The 15374-nt window shown below is 40.6% G+C and overlaps 2 protein-coding genes across 8 annotated transcripts in view; both read left to right on the forward strand.

The window, feature by feature from the left end:
* Nucleotides 1–3341, forward strand: part of LOC124274678 — a 200115-nt gene extending 196774 nt beyond the window's left edge. For all 7 annotated transcript variants that reach the window (XM_046710046.1, XM_046710041.1, XM_046710045.1 and 4 more), the window contains exon 20: nt 198–3341. In XM_046710046.1, the coding sequence (XP_046566002.1) occupies nt 198–392 (195 nt within the window). In that variant the 3' untranslated portion in view covers nt 393–3341. The remainder of the gene's footprint in view (nt 1–197) is intronic.
* Nucleotides 3342–8026: 4685 nt separating this feature from the next.
* LOC124274680 (NXPE family member 3-like) lies at nt 8027–14139 on the forward strand. The gene is made up of 4 exons (XM_046710048.1): nt 8027–8051; nt 8709–9419; nt 11616–11668; nt 13159–14139. Exons 2-4 carry the CDS (start codon nt 8896–8898, stop codon nt 13962–13964), a joined length of 1383 nt encoding a protein of 460 aa, XP_046566004.1. The 5' UTR covers nt 8027–8051; nt 8709–8895; the 3' UTR covers nt 13965–14139.
* The last annotated feature ends 1235 nt before the right edge of the window (nt 14140–15374 follow it).

Raw genomic sequence — 15374 nt, forward strand, 5'->3', positions numbered from 1 at the left:
TATTTGATACTGGTATCCTATGTATGATCGGAGACTTACGTTTGCAGTAGTGCAGTATTATACTGGTTAAAGCCTAGTAATATTTTGATAACATCTGTAAATGTTTAGTAAAATGCACTTCTCAAATGTGTTCTTTTTACCTTGTAGCTCCGGCCTTCTGTTTACAAAGGTTTTATTATGTGTATTTTTGTTTGCAGTCTACGTGGTTAACTCAAATCCGCGAAGCAAAGGAAAAGTATGGCGAACGCGAGACGAGTCGCCAGAATTCTTTCAAGGAAAACCAAGACCCAAGGGTTGAGACACAAGTCCGCTCTCCTCGACAGATGAAGAGGAACACTGCCATGAGACGGATACACGGAAAGTCGAGGTCGATGGACGCCATGTTTTTGTGACAGTAATGCGGAAGTGACGTTGAGAGATACGTGTTTGACGTCATGCTCACGTTTCGATGACGTGTGTACACACGGAAGACATGGATGTGCAAGTCGGGGTTTGTTACTTGGAAGAGTTATGAAGGACCAAACACATGGACTGAGAGTTGTATTTGTGGGTTGTCAAAAGGCGAGGGTTTATACTTGGTTTACGGATTCAACGCACCTTAACAAGAAAAACTCACAAATGGACTTGTATTAAAGGAGAAGTAACTCGTTGGCTTACAGTTCTAAGGAACGGGGGAACAAGCTCCTTGAATTCTAAACTTAAAGCATAATTTAAGCATAACCTGTCGACTTAGCATATGTCTTCGATATTTAGAAAGCCAAATCCGTGAACCAAGTATCTAAAATCATACGATCACAGAGAGACCATGTAGATTTTCAGTTAATATTTTAATTTACAAAATTATGGACACGTGTACTAAGTTCAGTTAAGCATAATTGGATTATGCTATCAGTGCTATATATGATTAAGACTTAAACGCAACTCAGTTACGTACATACACGTGTCTGTGTACTTTAAGTGTCCAAGAGGACCATCACGCGTGCATTCATAACCGTTACCTACAAAAAGAAGTTTAATCTATTGCACCTTGTTCAGAAATGAAACATTCTGTAATTTACCTTCACAATCCAGTCAGATAAATCAGGTAATTTATGTTTTAGTGTCTCGAGGATAATAATTCTGTGATATGCAAACGTGGTTAAATTATACGTATTATTGCAATTCGGATAACGCGCCTGGAACTACCAACATTGGCAATTGATGTGTGATATTTGTATTGAACATAATTCCATTATCTGATCAGTTAATAATCGGTAAATGTTGTTTGAAATTACAACCACAAAATAGGACGATACTTTCTCATGTCTCCTGTCTCAACGTTGCACTTTTATTTCTCTTTAGAAATGTTTGACTGTATATTCTTTATACCCGACGTGCAATCTATCGTATTTAGTCTCGTACGAGTTTTGTCCCTTGAACGCAATTTACTTTACTCAGTTTTCTGTTTTGAAACGAATGCCAGTTGATCCTAAATGATCATGTCATGCTATCAAGATCCGATTCGGGCAGGATGATGTTTAAACTGAAAACATATAATGCTTAGACAATGATAACCATTTTGATAATCATCTTATCAATAAATGCGTGGATATGATAAATCAAAGATTAGGTAAACAAAAGCGTGTCACTTGTTTGAGTAATTATTTTCAGACATTGTTTTTATGGAACTTGGATGAACCCTAGTCTCACCAACTGTCCTAGATCGAGTCCACACAGATACAGTGTATTCAGGCTATGGATGCGCTATGTGATTACAGGGATATTGATAACACTAGCATGAATAATTCAACATTGACATTTCGAAAAACAAAAGTAGGTCATTGATATTTGTACTGAAAAGTACATTACATATACTTTCGTTTTCAAACATGTTTTGATTTTGTTTCTACAGTTGATACTAGCTGTATGGGGGGTTGAATCTATTTAAATTAGCAATATATTTTGTTAGTGTTCGTCTCCCATGAAATTTGTGCATTTGCTCAATGAGTCGTGAATCTGGTTTATATTCAAGAGCAAATTTCATCTGCTCAGCTATTTCTACAGTGAGGGTACGAATATTCATTGCAATCGGCATTTATCGATCAATTCCATTTATATTTTATTGACATGTTTCTATCAACCTATGGTGCATTGTATACAGATTTGTATTACCGTAATCAAGTTAATCCTACTTACGTCATGCTTCGTCTTGTCACTGTACGTTTATTTCATTGCCAACATCTCGTATAGATTCGTTACAAAACAATGTAATACCACACAGGACAATATAGGCCTAAAGCCCTTCTAACTGATCCCGTAGATGGTTCCCTTCTCATCAATCAACGAGCAACAGTAGATAACGGTTTATAACAGTAAACATTTAACACGTTAATCCAATCCATAGTAAAACCCGAGCACCTGTCCTTTGGACGTATACAGTCAATGTGTAATGATTGAATTTTTCACTTGGACAATTTTCAAAACACTTTGATATCTCAGTAATTTTATAATTATTTCCGTTTTTATTTATATCATATCAACTTCTAAACAATTTGATTCCGAATTGAAAAAAAGGCCAATGTCTTATATATTTTTATTTTGTGGCTTCAAAGCCTAGCATAAATAGTGTATTGTGATTGCTTAAGTCTTTTTGAACTGCTTAAGTCAAGCTGTCAAATAAATTAATCGATTTTTCAGTCTGTTTGTAAATTTAACTAATTTTAGGCAATATGTAAATTGTCTAAGTGTATGAATGAACAGACACAGTGGTGTCCAATATGTAGAGAATAATTTTTATCATTTTCCTAGAGCTCTGGAGAATCTTTGTTATCCTTATGTTGATGGTACAGATGTTGGTGTATAGAACTATTCGTTAGATATGCAACTGTTGAAGAATCGGTTTAAAGAGAGCGACATGATATGTTCAGGAACTGTTTATTATTTCGTTATTGCAATGTATTCTTTACACCTGTCTCCTGTATCTGTGATTCTGGTTGCCAAGGCGATGCAAAAACCATTCCATTGTTACAAGACCTTTTCCAAGACTTCTTTGTGCTCTGTTTTCATTGGTTGAAAACTCTCAGGCTGCCATAGCTATCCTGGGTGACAGCTAGGCGCCTGTGTGTACAGATTATTTTGTAGTTGACAAATGAAAACTGCACAAAGGTTTGTGGGATCGGCTGTTATTTGTGTTGGTGAATGTTCACCATGTTTTGTGAGTACTGCACGATTATGTTAACAGTGAAGTTAATTTTGTACATACTGTGTAAAAATGTTAAGATGTAAAAATGTTAAGATTTAAATTATATAGTTGTGTACTGTTGATAATTTTGAAGAAAAAATAAATAAACCTGATATTTTGATACTTTCTTTTTATCATACAATGGATACCGTTCTCGGCAGGATAAAGCCAACGGATATTTTCCGTATCCGTTGGGGTCATATACGGATATCGATGCAAATTAGAAAGGTCATCTGCAAATTTCAGGGACTACTTTCACAGTGTAAACAAACATCGCGTCAAGGGTCGTGTCCGGATTAATGGCCGTGGTTATGGTACTGTCAGTGCTGTGATCCCAGAAAATTCATGCCTTGTTTTGATGGATGGAGTAGATTACAAAGCGAACATAGAAATCCATAGGCTTACGAAGATACCAACATCAGTTCCCCTACCGACTGTCAGTGTTAGCGAGAGAACGGTGCACAATGTCACGCTAACATTAATGCGTATTTGGTTGTTCAAAAGGTTAATTGAATGTTTCTGAAGTTCCACGTGAGTTTGTTGTAATTTTTTCAAACGTTTGTTGACAACAATACGTGCCTTAGCATAAAAGCTTACTGGGAACTAGATGACCGCTGAGTGATCATGAGAAAATTATGTCACCGGGCTTGTGACGTAACGTATTACTCCGCACATATTTGTGACGTCATAGACAGTCCACGAAGATTAGTTTCATGATTTGTGGCATTTGAAATCGCATTTTCTTAAATTATAAAGCAAAAACGACATTGTATGATAAATAGGTTATCACGCTCGTGTGTTTTGGGATGGTTAATATCCTGCATTAGGAATAAACAATATGTATTTAGCTCGCCAAGGCTCGCTAAATACAACTATTCCTAATGCAAGATATTAACCATCCCAAAACACACGAGCGTGATAACCTATATTTATTTTATCGGAAAAAAGAATCTACGTACTTCGATTATAATTGTTCATGGGAGCAACTCGGCGTCTCATTTTACATCATAGAACGTCGAATGCCATGGTCAAGTTTAGATTTCTAACAGTGCGGGTCTAGTATGACGTACACCCAACCCACTCATACAGTCAACCTACAGACATATTACAGATGTGTTTACGTGGTATTTGTCTTACAATACGTCGCAAGAGTTAAGGTACATTGTTAATGTTGCAGCATTAAATCTATTGTACATTCATGAAGCAAACAGTCCTATGACAATAGTACAAAAAATATCTGTTGATCACTGGATTGTCCAGACTCGATTATTTACAGACCGCCGCTAAATAGCTGGAATACTGTGGTGTTAGCAAACAAACAAATCATAAAATATCTACAACTCATTTACAGTAAAAAAGTGCATAAGTTTTGTTACAGACTTTCAACAGCATTGCAATCGTTGTTGCAGGGTTATTACAGTATCCAGCCGTGTTGCAGCAGCAAAGCGCGTCTCTCAACACCACCTGGACGTTCCTCCTGCTCTGTGTGTGCGGCGGTGGGGTAGCCTAGTGGTTAAAGTGTTCGCTCGTCATGCCGAACACCCGGGTTTGATTCCCCACATGGGTACAATGTGTGACACCCATTTCTGGTGTTCCCCGCCGTGATAATGCTGGAATATTGTTAAAAGCGGCGTAAAACCATACTCACTCACTCCTGCTGTGTCGAAGCAATATCACTCTAGCCTTTCCTCACTGATGCAGGGGTCTGACAACAGCTTTTCCACGGATAAGCCAGTGTTGTAGCTGTTCCATTCAGTAGGGGGCAGCAGGATAGCGTAGTGGTTAAAGCGTTCGCTCGTCACGCCGAAGAGCCGGGTTCGACCCCAAACATGGGTGCAAAGAATATGTGAAGCCCATTTCTGGTGTCCCCCCGCCGCGATATTGCTCGAATATTGCTAAAAAAAAATTCTGCTACACTCATTCAGTCACTCGCCATACAGCAGCTGTCGCAGTTCTATTACTACAGTCTTGCTATAGTGATGGGCGGTGGGGTAGCCTAGTGGTTATAGCTTTCGCTCATCACACCGAAAACCGGGTTCTAATTCTCACTGACCAATAAAACAGCTGGCTGACAGAAAAACTGTGTGATTGTTCTAATATTGCTAAAAGCGGCGTGGAACCACTCACTCACTACTGCTGTGGCACAACATTCTAACCACACAACGTCCAACAGTCATGCCACAGTCTGCAATACCTACTGCAACAACCCGCTTACAGTTATGCAGTGTTGCTTTCAAAAATATTTGTAGTTATATTAAGACAGGATATATGTTGCAACGACGACGCCGACAGCTGCAGTGTTGTCAAGGGCGATGGGGAGCATGCCACAGTGTGGTCCCACCAGACATACTCCGAATCATCGTACACAATGCGTGGCGGCAGGTGCTGCACCGATCTGTTACATGTAGGTTAGCGTTCACATCTATTTGAGTCCACTGATGTTTCCTTGCAGCATAGGCAAACTGAAGCGCTTCGCCTCGCATATACGAAACTGTTGTTGCGCAAGCGCAAACAGGGTTGCGCAACAAAGAGAAAATGACCAGCTTCGACAACCCAGTGACTGATATCATGAACAACACTATGGAGAAACATGTAATCAGCCAATCCACTGTGCTAATGACCTCATCAGCCTTTATCGACGTAGTTTAGAAAAATACACGTTGATGTTTGAACTCCGGTGTATATATGCGTTTTCAGAATGATCCAAGACAAAACATTCATCACAGAACAGTCTCGTTTCCTGCTGACTGGGTTCCGTCCTATTGCGCAACTTAGTACAATGACCAGTCCAGAATGTTTGACACCAATTCATTCAACTGGATATATAGATATTAATCAGTATTATTTGATACATCCAACCACTTGTATATTGCAACACTACGCTCCTTCTGTGCTCTGTCGTACAACGTGCTCTGACAAACGGAAATCTGGAAATCGCGGAAATCTCAAAACGAGGCTCTGCCGCTGGAAAAGTTTGGCGGTCTGTTACGAATTTGATATTATATCAATCACACTGTACGTTACAAATATAGATTTAATAAGCGCAATAAACACATAACAGGTGTAACCAATGAGCCAGATGAAATGAAAATCATTGCATGACCTCTTCAAACAGGGGCAGTCTGACATGCTGCCTAAACCTGACATAAAATATAGAAAGACGATTTTTTTAAAACTTTCAAATCAAAATTAATTTGTAAATATCATTTAATTATGAAACAAGGAATTGGAATTTAGGCTAACCATAGTTGTTTGTAGTGTCTCTTGTCACTTTCACACGACAAAATTCGGATCGACTGAAAAGTAGGTCATTGTCTGAATTGGTAAATGAGACTCTCATGTTTCGGTTTGTTCTTTAGCTGCATACATAATAAACTAGTTGCCTCGACAAACCAGGCCAGCATCATACTGCTTTAATGCGTGAAAGGTTTGTGGTTTTAAATTGTGAAACATTCCTTTCTTGCTCATTGATCCACTGTTCATCTCAAATTAGGATTGAAAACTCGTAGTCTTCTACAGTTATAGAGATCCAGAGTCGGTGTGCACCCAAGATTCGCCCCATAATCATACGTAAAGGTTTGTGTTTACCAAAATAATAAAGCGTAAATCCTTCATCAACCACCCCCACAGCCTAGGAAAACTAAGGAAAAATATCACACGCACACAACAATCTGAACCGCAGTGATACCAATGACTTCAAGTCGAGGTTCACATATTACTTCTCCATCCGGGACGGTGGGGAAGCCTGATGGTTAAAGCGTTCGCTCATCACGCCGAAGCCCCGGGTTCAATTCCCCACATGGCTAAAATGTGTGACGCCCATTTCTGGTGTCCCCCGCCATGATATTGCTTGCATATTGCTAAAGACGGCGTAAAACTAAACTCACTCACTCACTTCTCGATGCTTTCTTTTTGCCTCCCTGATTCTTGTCACCATTCAAATTGTGAACTACTCATATCTCATGCATATATTTCCAAACAACAATCAATTACGTGTCAGTTACTGTAAATATAAGTCTCGAACCCTTACAGTCTCAGTGATCCAAAACACGACCCTAAATGGATCAGTGAACGGCCTCGCAGCAGGCACAGCGATTAGTGGGACTGCTGTCACACCATAAACAGTGGGCGAAGCTGCTGTGGTCAATAACGCTGCGTCAAACAAAACTCATATATTTGACTAGCTGTGGTCAATATTGTCGTCCCTGGCTGCGAACCATCAAACAAACCTCAGTATATTTGACTAGTCACAGGTGGTGATTGATTAATGTCAACGCATATTGTCTGAGTCAACCTTCCTGGGACTTACTGTCCTGTGTCTCTCCTGATGTCATTATGAGAACCATCATTCTTCTGATAGTATACACATGACGCGTGGATGTTGACTGTCCTCTACCTGACCTAACTGTGTTGTAAACGATGCGTGGATGTTGACTGTCCTGTGTCTCTCCTGAGCATTCTTCTGTCGGACGACATGACGCGTGGATGTTGTTGTCGACCTTCTGATCTGTGTTGTATAACGACATTACGCGTGGATGTTGACTGTCCTGTGTCTCTCCTGAGCTCATTCTTCTGATCTGTGTTGTATAACGACATGACGCGTGGATGACGGTCCGTCTCTCCTGAGATATTCTGACTGTGTGTATAGCGACATGACGCGTGGATGTTGACTGTCTTGTGTCTCGCCTGAGCTCATTCTTCCCTGTGTTGATGTGACTGACTGTCCTGTGTCTCTCCTGAGCTCCTTCACATGAGTTACTGGTTTCTTTAGCCCGGATACTGTCCAGTGGAGCAGTTATCAGAGGTGTGTGCACAACCTGGTCCAACTGCAGTAAGTAGTACAATCATCTTGTTTACATTCTCTAAGATGGAAAAGACTTTATTACACTTGAGTATTCTCCTCAGTGTGTCCTTATAATTTATTTCGGTGTCACATTAATGAGTAACCATTGCCCTGTGCAATACGGTTTTGACAAATCGCTTTTCTACATACATGCCGTTGCCGGTTGCCGGTTGCCGGTTGCCTTGCTTGTCGACCTGCACACATGATATTAAGACAGATTGTCTGTCTACAGACGTATAATAATATGTTTAGGCAGATTGTCAATTTACACACATCATATTAAGACGGATTGTCTGTCTACACACATGGTATTAAGACGGATTGTCGACCTACATATATGATACGGATTGTTGGTCGACACACATGTCTGCTTAGACAGTTTGTCGACCTACACATATGTATGTTTATGGCATGCTTACGACAAGCATGGGTTGCTGAAGACCAATTTAAACCCAGATCTTCACCGAGTGTATGCTTACTCAATCTATTTACGTTTTGTGTAATTATTGCTATGCAAGCTACATATGGTCTATGCTGATTGTCGACAATGCATCAACAGATTTTGTTAAAACCCATAGCCGGCATATTTTAAGGCTTACTTTTACACGTGGGTAAACTGTCATAACCATACTAGCTTATTTTCAGAAACCAAAGAAATTTTCGAGTGTTACCGAAGCCTCGTTTCCATCTCCACTCCATTTCAAAGAGGAAGGCTAAACCTACCAATAGCCACCATGTGCTCAAGGGAGCTAACTCCTCTGTCCGCCCATTTCAAAAACATGAACTTTCTCCCTTGAACTGTGCCAGGGCATCCGAATCCAAACTACAGCTGATGTCGAAATCACATGTTTATGCAATCGGTGAGAAAATTGAAGTCAGGATACAAACTTTCAACGGGCGCGGTTTGCCGATGACAAGTGGCGGTGACCTTGTCCGCGTGTGGATAAAGGAAGTAGCAAAAGGCGCATGCGCAGCAGGAAGTGTGATTGATAATCAAAATGGAACGTATACGGCAACGATTATTCCAAGGTGGGCTGGCAACGTGACAGTAATGGCAGCTATAGCAGCACCAAAGGAGTTGATTAATATGTTTCACCGGGTGTTCCACAGTAACGGTAGTCTGAACACCATGATGGCCAGGTTTGAAACGGGCGGCGTTAGCGAAGAAACTCCCTGCCTTCCATCCCCTCAAATCCGAGGGTTCAGCAAGTTATGCAACTTGAGCAAGGATGTCGGAGGTCTACCGTTCTACTGCGGACACCCCGTGAATCTACAATGTCACAATTGGGTTGCTGTACGTACACCCCCTGGGCAGGCAGGAAGGTTCACACAAGATGAGAAGAAAATGTTTATAAAGTGAGTATGTAGAAAAAATGCAACAATTACAAAAAGTAAAACCTTTTTCTCCGAAACGACAGTTATCGGGGCGAAGGCCTGATATCCCAGTCCAAAGTACTTCCTGTAGCATCACCGAAGCGTCTACATTCTCGATACGATTAGGCGAAGCATACAGGGAATTCAATCCGACATCTGTATTTCGAAAAGGGATATAATGGGGGAGTTCGGAATGCGGAAAATTAAGATCGTGCTAGAATATTGAAGGGGATATTTAGATATTTCTGAAATGTATGGGATTAACCCAAAACGGTCAACAATCGAGTGTATATTTTTGTTTTGTGGTGGTTTTGATTTGATAAGATGAAAGTTTTTGAATTGGGGTTGATAGAGAAATGAATCGGAATTGTTTTTGAAGGCTGACATCAGAATATCTCCAGAACAAAAGCATCTTTCATTTCGCGATGGACTTGGCGACCTGGTCTGATACAATAACTCAGGAATAACAATCCTCTTACTTAAATGTGGTTTGGGCCCGTACCAAATAGCATTCCAAGTAAAATTAGATTTTACAGTTTTTACTTAAAACGATAATCCAGCAATACAAAAGTGATTTAATTGCAGGGATAAAATGTCTCATTTTTTCATACTCGTGATTCATGGACGGCCAAATCGTTTATGGTGTTGTGTGAATATGTCAGGATCCTATGATCCAGGGTTCGAATCCCTGATCAAGTTCTTTTGTTTGTGTAGTGCTATTTTACTGGCCTCGTGGGGTTCATGTCAATTAGATTATTAAACGTCTGCATCAGTTTCAGCTTTCGTCCACTCCCCATCAAAAGGGACCAATTTTAATCATCTTTTTTTCACAGAAATCAAAGTGGTAGACGTTTTACGAGGACAATACTGTTAGAGGCCAGTTGAGGGTTACACGTTATGGAATCCTCGAAGGGATATTGTCGCATTGTCCCTTCCAGGCTTCCATGCGTTATACAGAGTGAGTGAGTGAGTTATTATTTAACGTCACATCGGCAAAATTGCAGCCACATCGTGACGAAAACATATTTGGCACTGAAATGGAATATATGCATATTATAAAAACCTGTCGACGAAGGACAGTAAAACAACTAGAATATCACAATTAGAGCGTTATACAGAAGGTACGCCGAATTTATGTGAGCGCAATGTCAACGTGAACTGCAATCTGAAAACAAACCATGACTGAGACACTGAGCGTTTGTTAGCACGGGAAGATATGAACATCTACCATGAATATCTGTTGTTTCCATATCAATAAATATTTATGGACTAACTGAAGTTTTCAAAAACCCTTTTCTATTCTCCACGCCATGGCTAGTTCCAAAGGTTTGTGGAAAACAATTGACCACACTGATACAGCTCAATATAACACAGCCCAAAAAGAAGCTCTAATAAATATATGGGGCGGTGGGGTAGCCGAGTGGTTAAAGTGTCCGCTCGTCACGCCGAAGACCCGGGTTCGATTCCCCACATGGGTACAATGTGTGAAACCCATTTGTGGTGTCCTCCGCCGTGATATTGCCGGAATATTGCTAAAAACCGGCGTAAAACTAAAATCGCTCACTCACTAGTAAATATATTAAATAAAAACACTGTTTTGAAAATGATCTCATGTTGCAAAATGTGTTTACTAACATTCCTTATCTTTAACCTCTAAAAACTGGTCGCTGTCCCAATATCCCCAGAGAGGAAGGATTATGTAAACTGATAATCTCCAGCAGTTGGAGACGACGTTCACTACCTGTTTAGACGTGAAGCTTTTCTCCAGCAGGGAATATTATACTTGCCCAAATCAGTGTAGAAGTGACCGAACGTACCCAAACTAAAAAGATTGCTTTCGTGTAACAAAACATTTGAAGAATCTGTTATTTCTTTTCATACGTGTTGTTTAGAAATTACGATGCTTAAAGTAATTTAGACGTAATTCTGTGATATGACCTATTTGTGCATATAAATATGTGTATATATTCATATTCTTGCACCACCTGTTGGTGGGATTACGAGAATAAACGTATTACAATATCACACAATCATTCAATCGATATCTGCAGCTTATTTCAGCCGTTTCTGATAGGTGAACCTGCATATCTATTGAACCATGAAACCGCGTTTATCGGATCCATAACGCTTTCTATTACGCAATGAAAGGTTTGATTGTGTGGAATCGTTTACTTCCAGAGAGCTGTTTCATCAGAATATACCGGGACGGTTAGAGGTGAAGGTCGTCAAGGGTAAGTAACTCACCTGGTTGGCGTGTTCTGGTCTGGAAATATCAGTGGTCAGTTAGATAAACAGTCACTGAACGACGGATGACTTTCAGTGTGGTGGTTTAAGGGGTGGGAAATGGGTTGGGTTTCTGACTGTTTTCATACATTATCTGTTAAGCACATGAATATAATTTGTTTAAAGGATTTGCTAGATATGTCTGTCGCCTTACTATTATCATCTAATCGTGACCTGACCATGGACGTTTATAACTCATCGTGACGTTACTATAGACGTTTGAAATCAGGGGTGGAAATAACTTTAAAATTGCTAGTGTACTCCGGTGGCACATGTAAAATTACTTGCCCTGATAATGTTTCCACTATACTGGCCGATTTTCTTGTTGATTTTTTAAATAAACAACATAATTAACATTGGAAAGTCAACTGGACACCGGTACAGTGTGATATACAAATTTTCTTGCCCGACAGAAAAAAACACTGGACTGGGGCGTCGGGCAATGGGTTATTTCCACTTCTGGAAATATATGCATGCACCGGACCTCGTCCGTACTACGGATATTTTAATGATATCGCGACCTATCGTATTGGTAGATCTATCGTGTTGCAACCTTGCCATACAAATAAATGTCATATTTGGGATTACACTTTCTCAGTAAAATACAGATACTAGTATTCCATCCGGGGTTCGAGTCCACACTCTCAGAGTAAGGCACCTAACCGCCAGCACACAAAACCAGCAATCTAACCCACTCAGCCATCTCGGTGTGTGGCTTGTAGACGCGATCTAACCCACTCAGCCATCGACTTGTGTGGCTTGTGGATGCGATCCAACCCACTCAGCCATCTCGGTGTGTGGCTTGTAGACGCGATCTAACCCACTCAGCCATCTCGGTGTCTGGTTTGTGGACGCGATCTAACCCACTCAGCCATCGAATTGTCTGGCTTGTGGACGTGATCTAACCCACTCAGCCATCGATTTGTGTGGCTTGTGGACGCGATCTTACCCACTCAGCCATCTCGGTGTGTGGCTTGTAGACGCGATCTAACCCACTCAGCCATCGATTTGTGTGGCTTGTGGACGCGATCTAACCCACTCAGCCATCTCGGTGTGTGGCTTGTGGACGCGGTGGCTGAGTGGTTTTATAGATCGCTGACTGTGTGTCGCGACTATATGTTTTAATCGTATTGCGACTTTTATAGAGGAATTTCTCATTATATCCCGATTACCAAGGTCCCGCAGTCAACATATATGTATTGAAGTGTACCGTTATATTCATTAGTTTGTTATCAATAAGCAAAGCCAATGCTTCATCCAACGATTATCCTTTCCCTTGTTATCGATCAAGAACGTTTCCTGAACCAGTTTGGGCAAATGGTAACCTACAACTACCATTTCTGGTCAGTTTGTGGAGTCAAGTGTCCTTTGACGTTTGAATTGTTTTTGTGGTATTTGCCCTTTGAACCTAATCATGATTTAATCCTATAATCTCCAGGAAAGTCGAAACAAGAGGGGTCTATTGGAACACGAATATCTACGTACCGTTCGACGTGGTCACAAACACATGGTTATTTTCTGAACTGGAACTGGCATCAAGGTGAAGGTCATGCCTTGTCAGGTGAAGGTTATCTGGAAACAAACAACACATTCGTGACACGACTAACAACGTGCCTGGCTAATAGACGTCTGTGGCTAATCGGAGATTCGACCCTCAGACAGTGGCTTGAATTCATCTCACAAAAACTACACATAGTAAGAAAATATGCATCCGGAGAAATTTTACACCCACATAAGCCTCTTTTGGCTGAGGACAGATCTCATAACATGTCCATATTTTGGGGCCCGCATGGACTTCCGTTTCACCACGGGTCGATCTGGCATAGCCCGGATGTCAACAAAGCTGCGCATGAGTATTTAGATGCTGTAACACCATTTTCAACAGACATATATATCATACACCTGTATGTACATTTCAATGCGTTTCCGGAAGGTGTATTCAGGTCTCATGTCAGAAGACTCGCAGGATCGCTGGAACATTTATTTGCTCGAGCGCCAAAGGTCAAGGTCGCCATTAAAGGACCTCATGCTTTTCATGGTTTGAACAAGGCGGGATTTGTGGACGATTATTTTGGACCTGTGTATGATTCGATTTTAAGATCGGAGTTGCAGCATTTACAAGATCACGTGATATACTTGGATTACTGGGATATGACGGTGGCTTGTGAGAATGTTCATATCCATCCAAATGTTACCATTGTACAAGCTATGATGGATGTAATGATTAAACATGTATGCAGGTAATGGCAGCGTGGAGGTCAATTTGATTTTCAGGGGAGGGGGTATCCAGTGGTTAAAGCATTCGTTCGTTATACTGATGGTACAGGTTCGATTCCCGACATGAGTACAATATATGGAACCCACTTCAGGCATCACCGTCATGATGGAGTTCCTTCCGTTCCCCCAACCCTAAACCTAACTCTAACTTAAAGTTTGGACTCAGTCATTTTTGTGAGTTCTCTAGTAATTGTTCTCTTAAGTTTTGTTAATAATTTTAGTATATGCTAATTTATAAACATTATTTGGGATGGGGGAACGGGAGGAGCTCTTACCGCTTATATTTCCGCAAGAATATTGAGAAAAACACAATTTTCAGCGAATGTTTATTCACTGTTGTGAATAATGGCGTCCTCCATGTGTATTACTCGGAAGCGATCGTGCGGAAAATAGCATTCGGAATAGTTCGAGTACAAACGTTTTCGAGGTAAAACTTCAAACGGTATGTGCGAATGTTAACTTTAGCGATTTGATAAGGTGTGTTCTCATTGGTCAATTCATGAAAAGGTTAGCTGACGCAACCTTCTACTGGGGTTTGTTAGACTCAGTATAGCAGTATAAATAATAATAAGCTTACTTAGACTGTACAATCATTTTAAATGGGTAACCCCAGCTTGAAATATGGGTGAAAATATAAATTAACGGGTGAGTAATCTCGACAATGAAGAAATATCTACATAAAAGTTTAGGCATAGATTGATAATAAACACCGGGGTTACGGACGGAAATTATATATATATTAGTCTTTCCTATATATATTTTTCGTTAAAATTAAGGGTGGGGCATATCTTACCCTACATGTTCTTATCAAAGCAAAAAGCAAATAGGTGATACTTGCAATAGAAATTAAAAGTTCCAAACAAACAAATTAGCCCTGGAAAGTGTTTTCAGAGTCAGTCATCACGTGCTATTAAACATACCTGTCATTCTGTTGCCGGGTCAGGTCCATGTGTGAGAGCCTAGCTGGGATTATACGGCCCTTCGTGACACCTTGCCGGCAATAGGTTGACTGATCGCTGGCAGGATGTTCTGTCAAATTCAACTTAGAATATGAAACGCCGTTACGACTTTTAACCTCGGTTCCTTTGTGTTTCTGACAGTGCCTAAGAATGGTCAGTTTTTCTTCCCTCCTCCACCTTGTCACCTTCGCCAGGTGTATTCGAACCAACGAAGTCAGCATCGATAGCTGACGAATATACACTGTGGATAGCTGACCAATGTGCTGGGGTGGGTTCAAGATTAATTGAACTTGCGCATGCATTTCATGAGCTGAGTCGGCAAAGAGCGAGCTGCACGTGCGAAAGGCTCAGAGACCACATTTCACACGGACGATTCACACAGTGTATTCATAGTTGAGCATCAGTGAGTTTCTTTCAA

Source organism: Haliotis rubra, unplaced genomic scaffold (assembly GCF_003918875.1).
Source record: "Haliotis rubra isolate DU_JTF1 unplaced genomic scaffold, ASM391887v1 Scf193, whole genome shotgun sequence".
NCBI lineage: Eukaryota > Metazoa > Mollusca > Gastropoda > Lepetellida > Haliotidae > Haliotis > Haliotis rubra.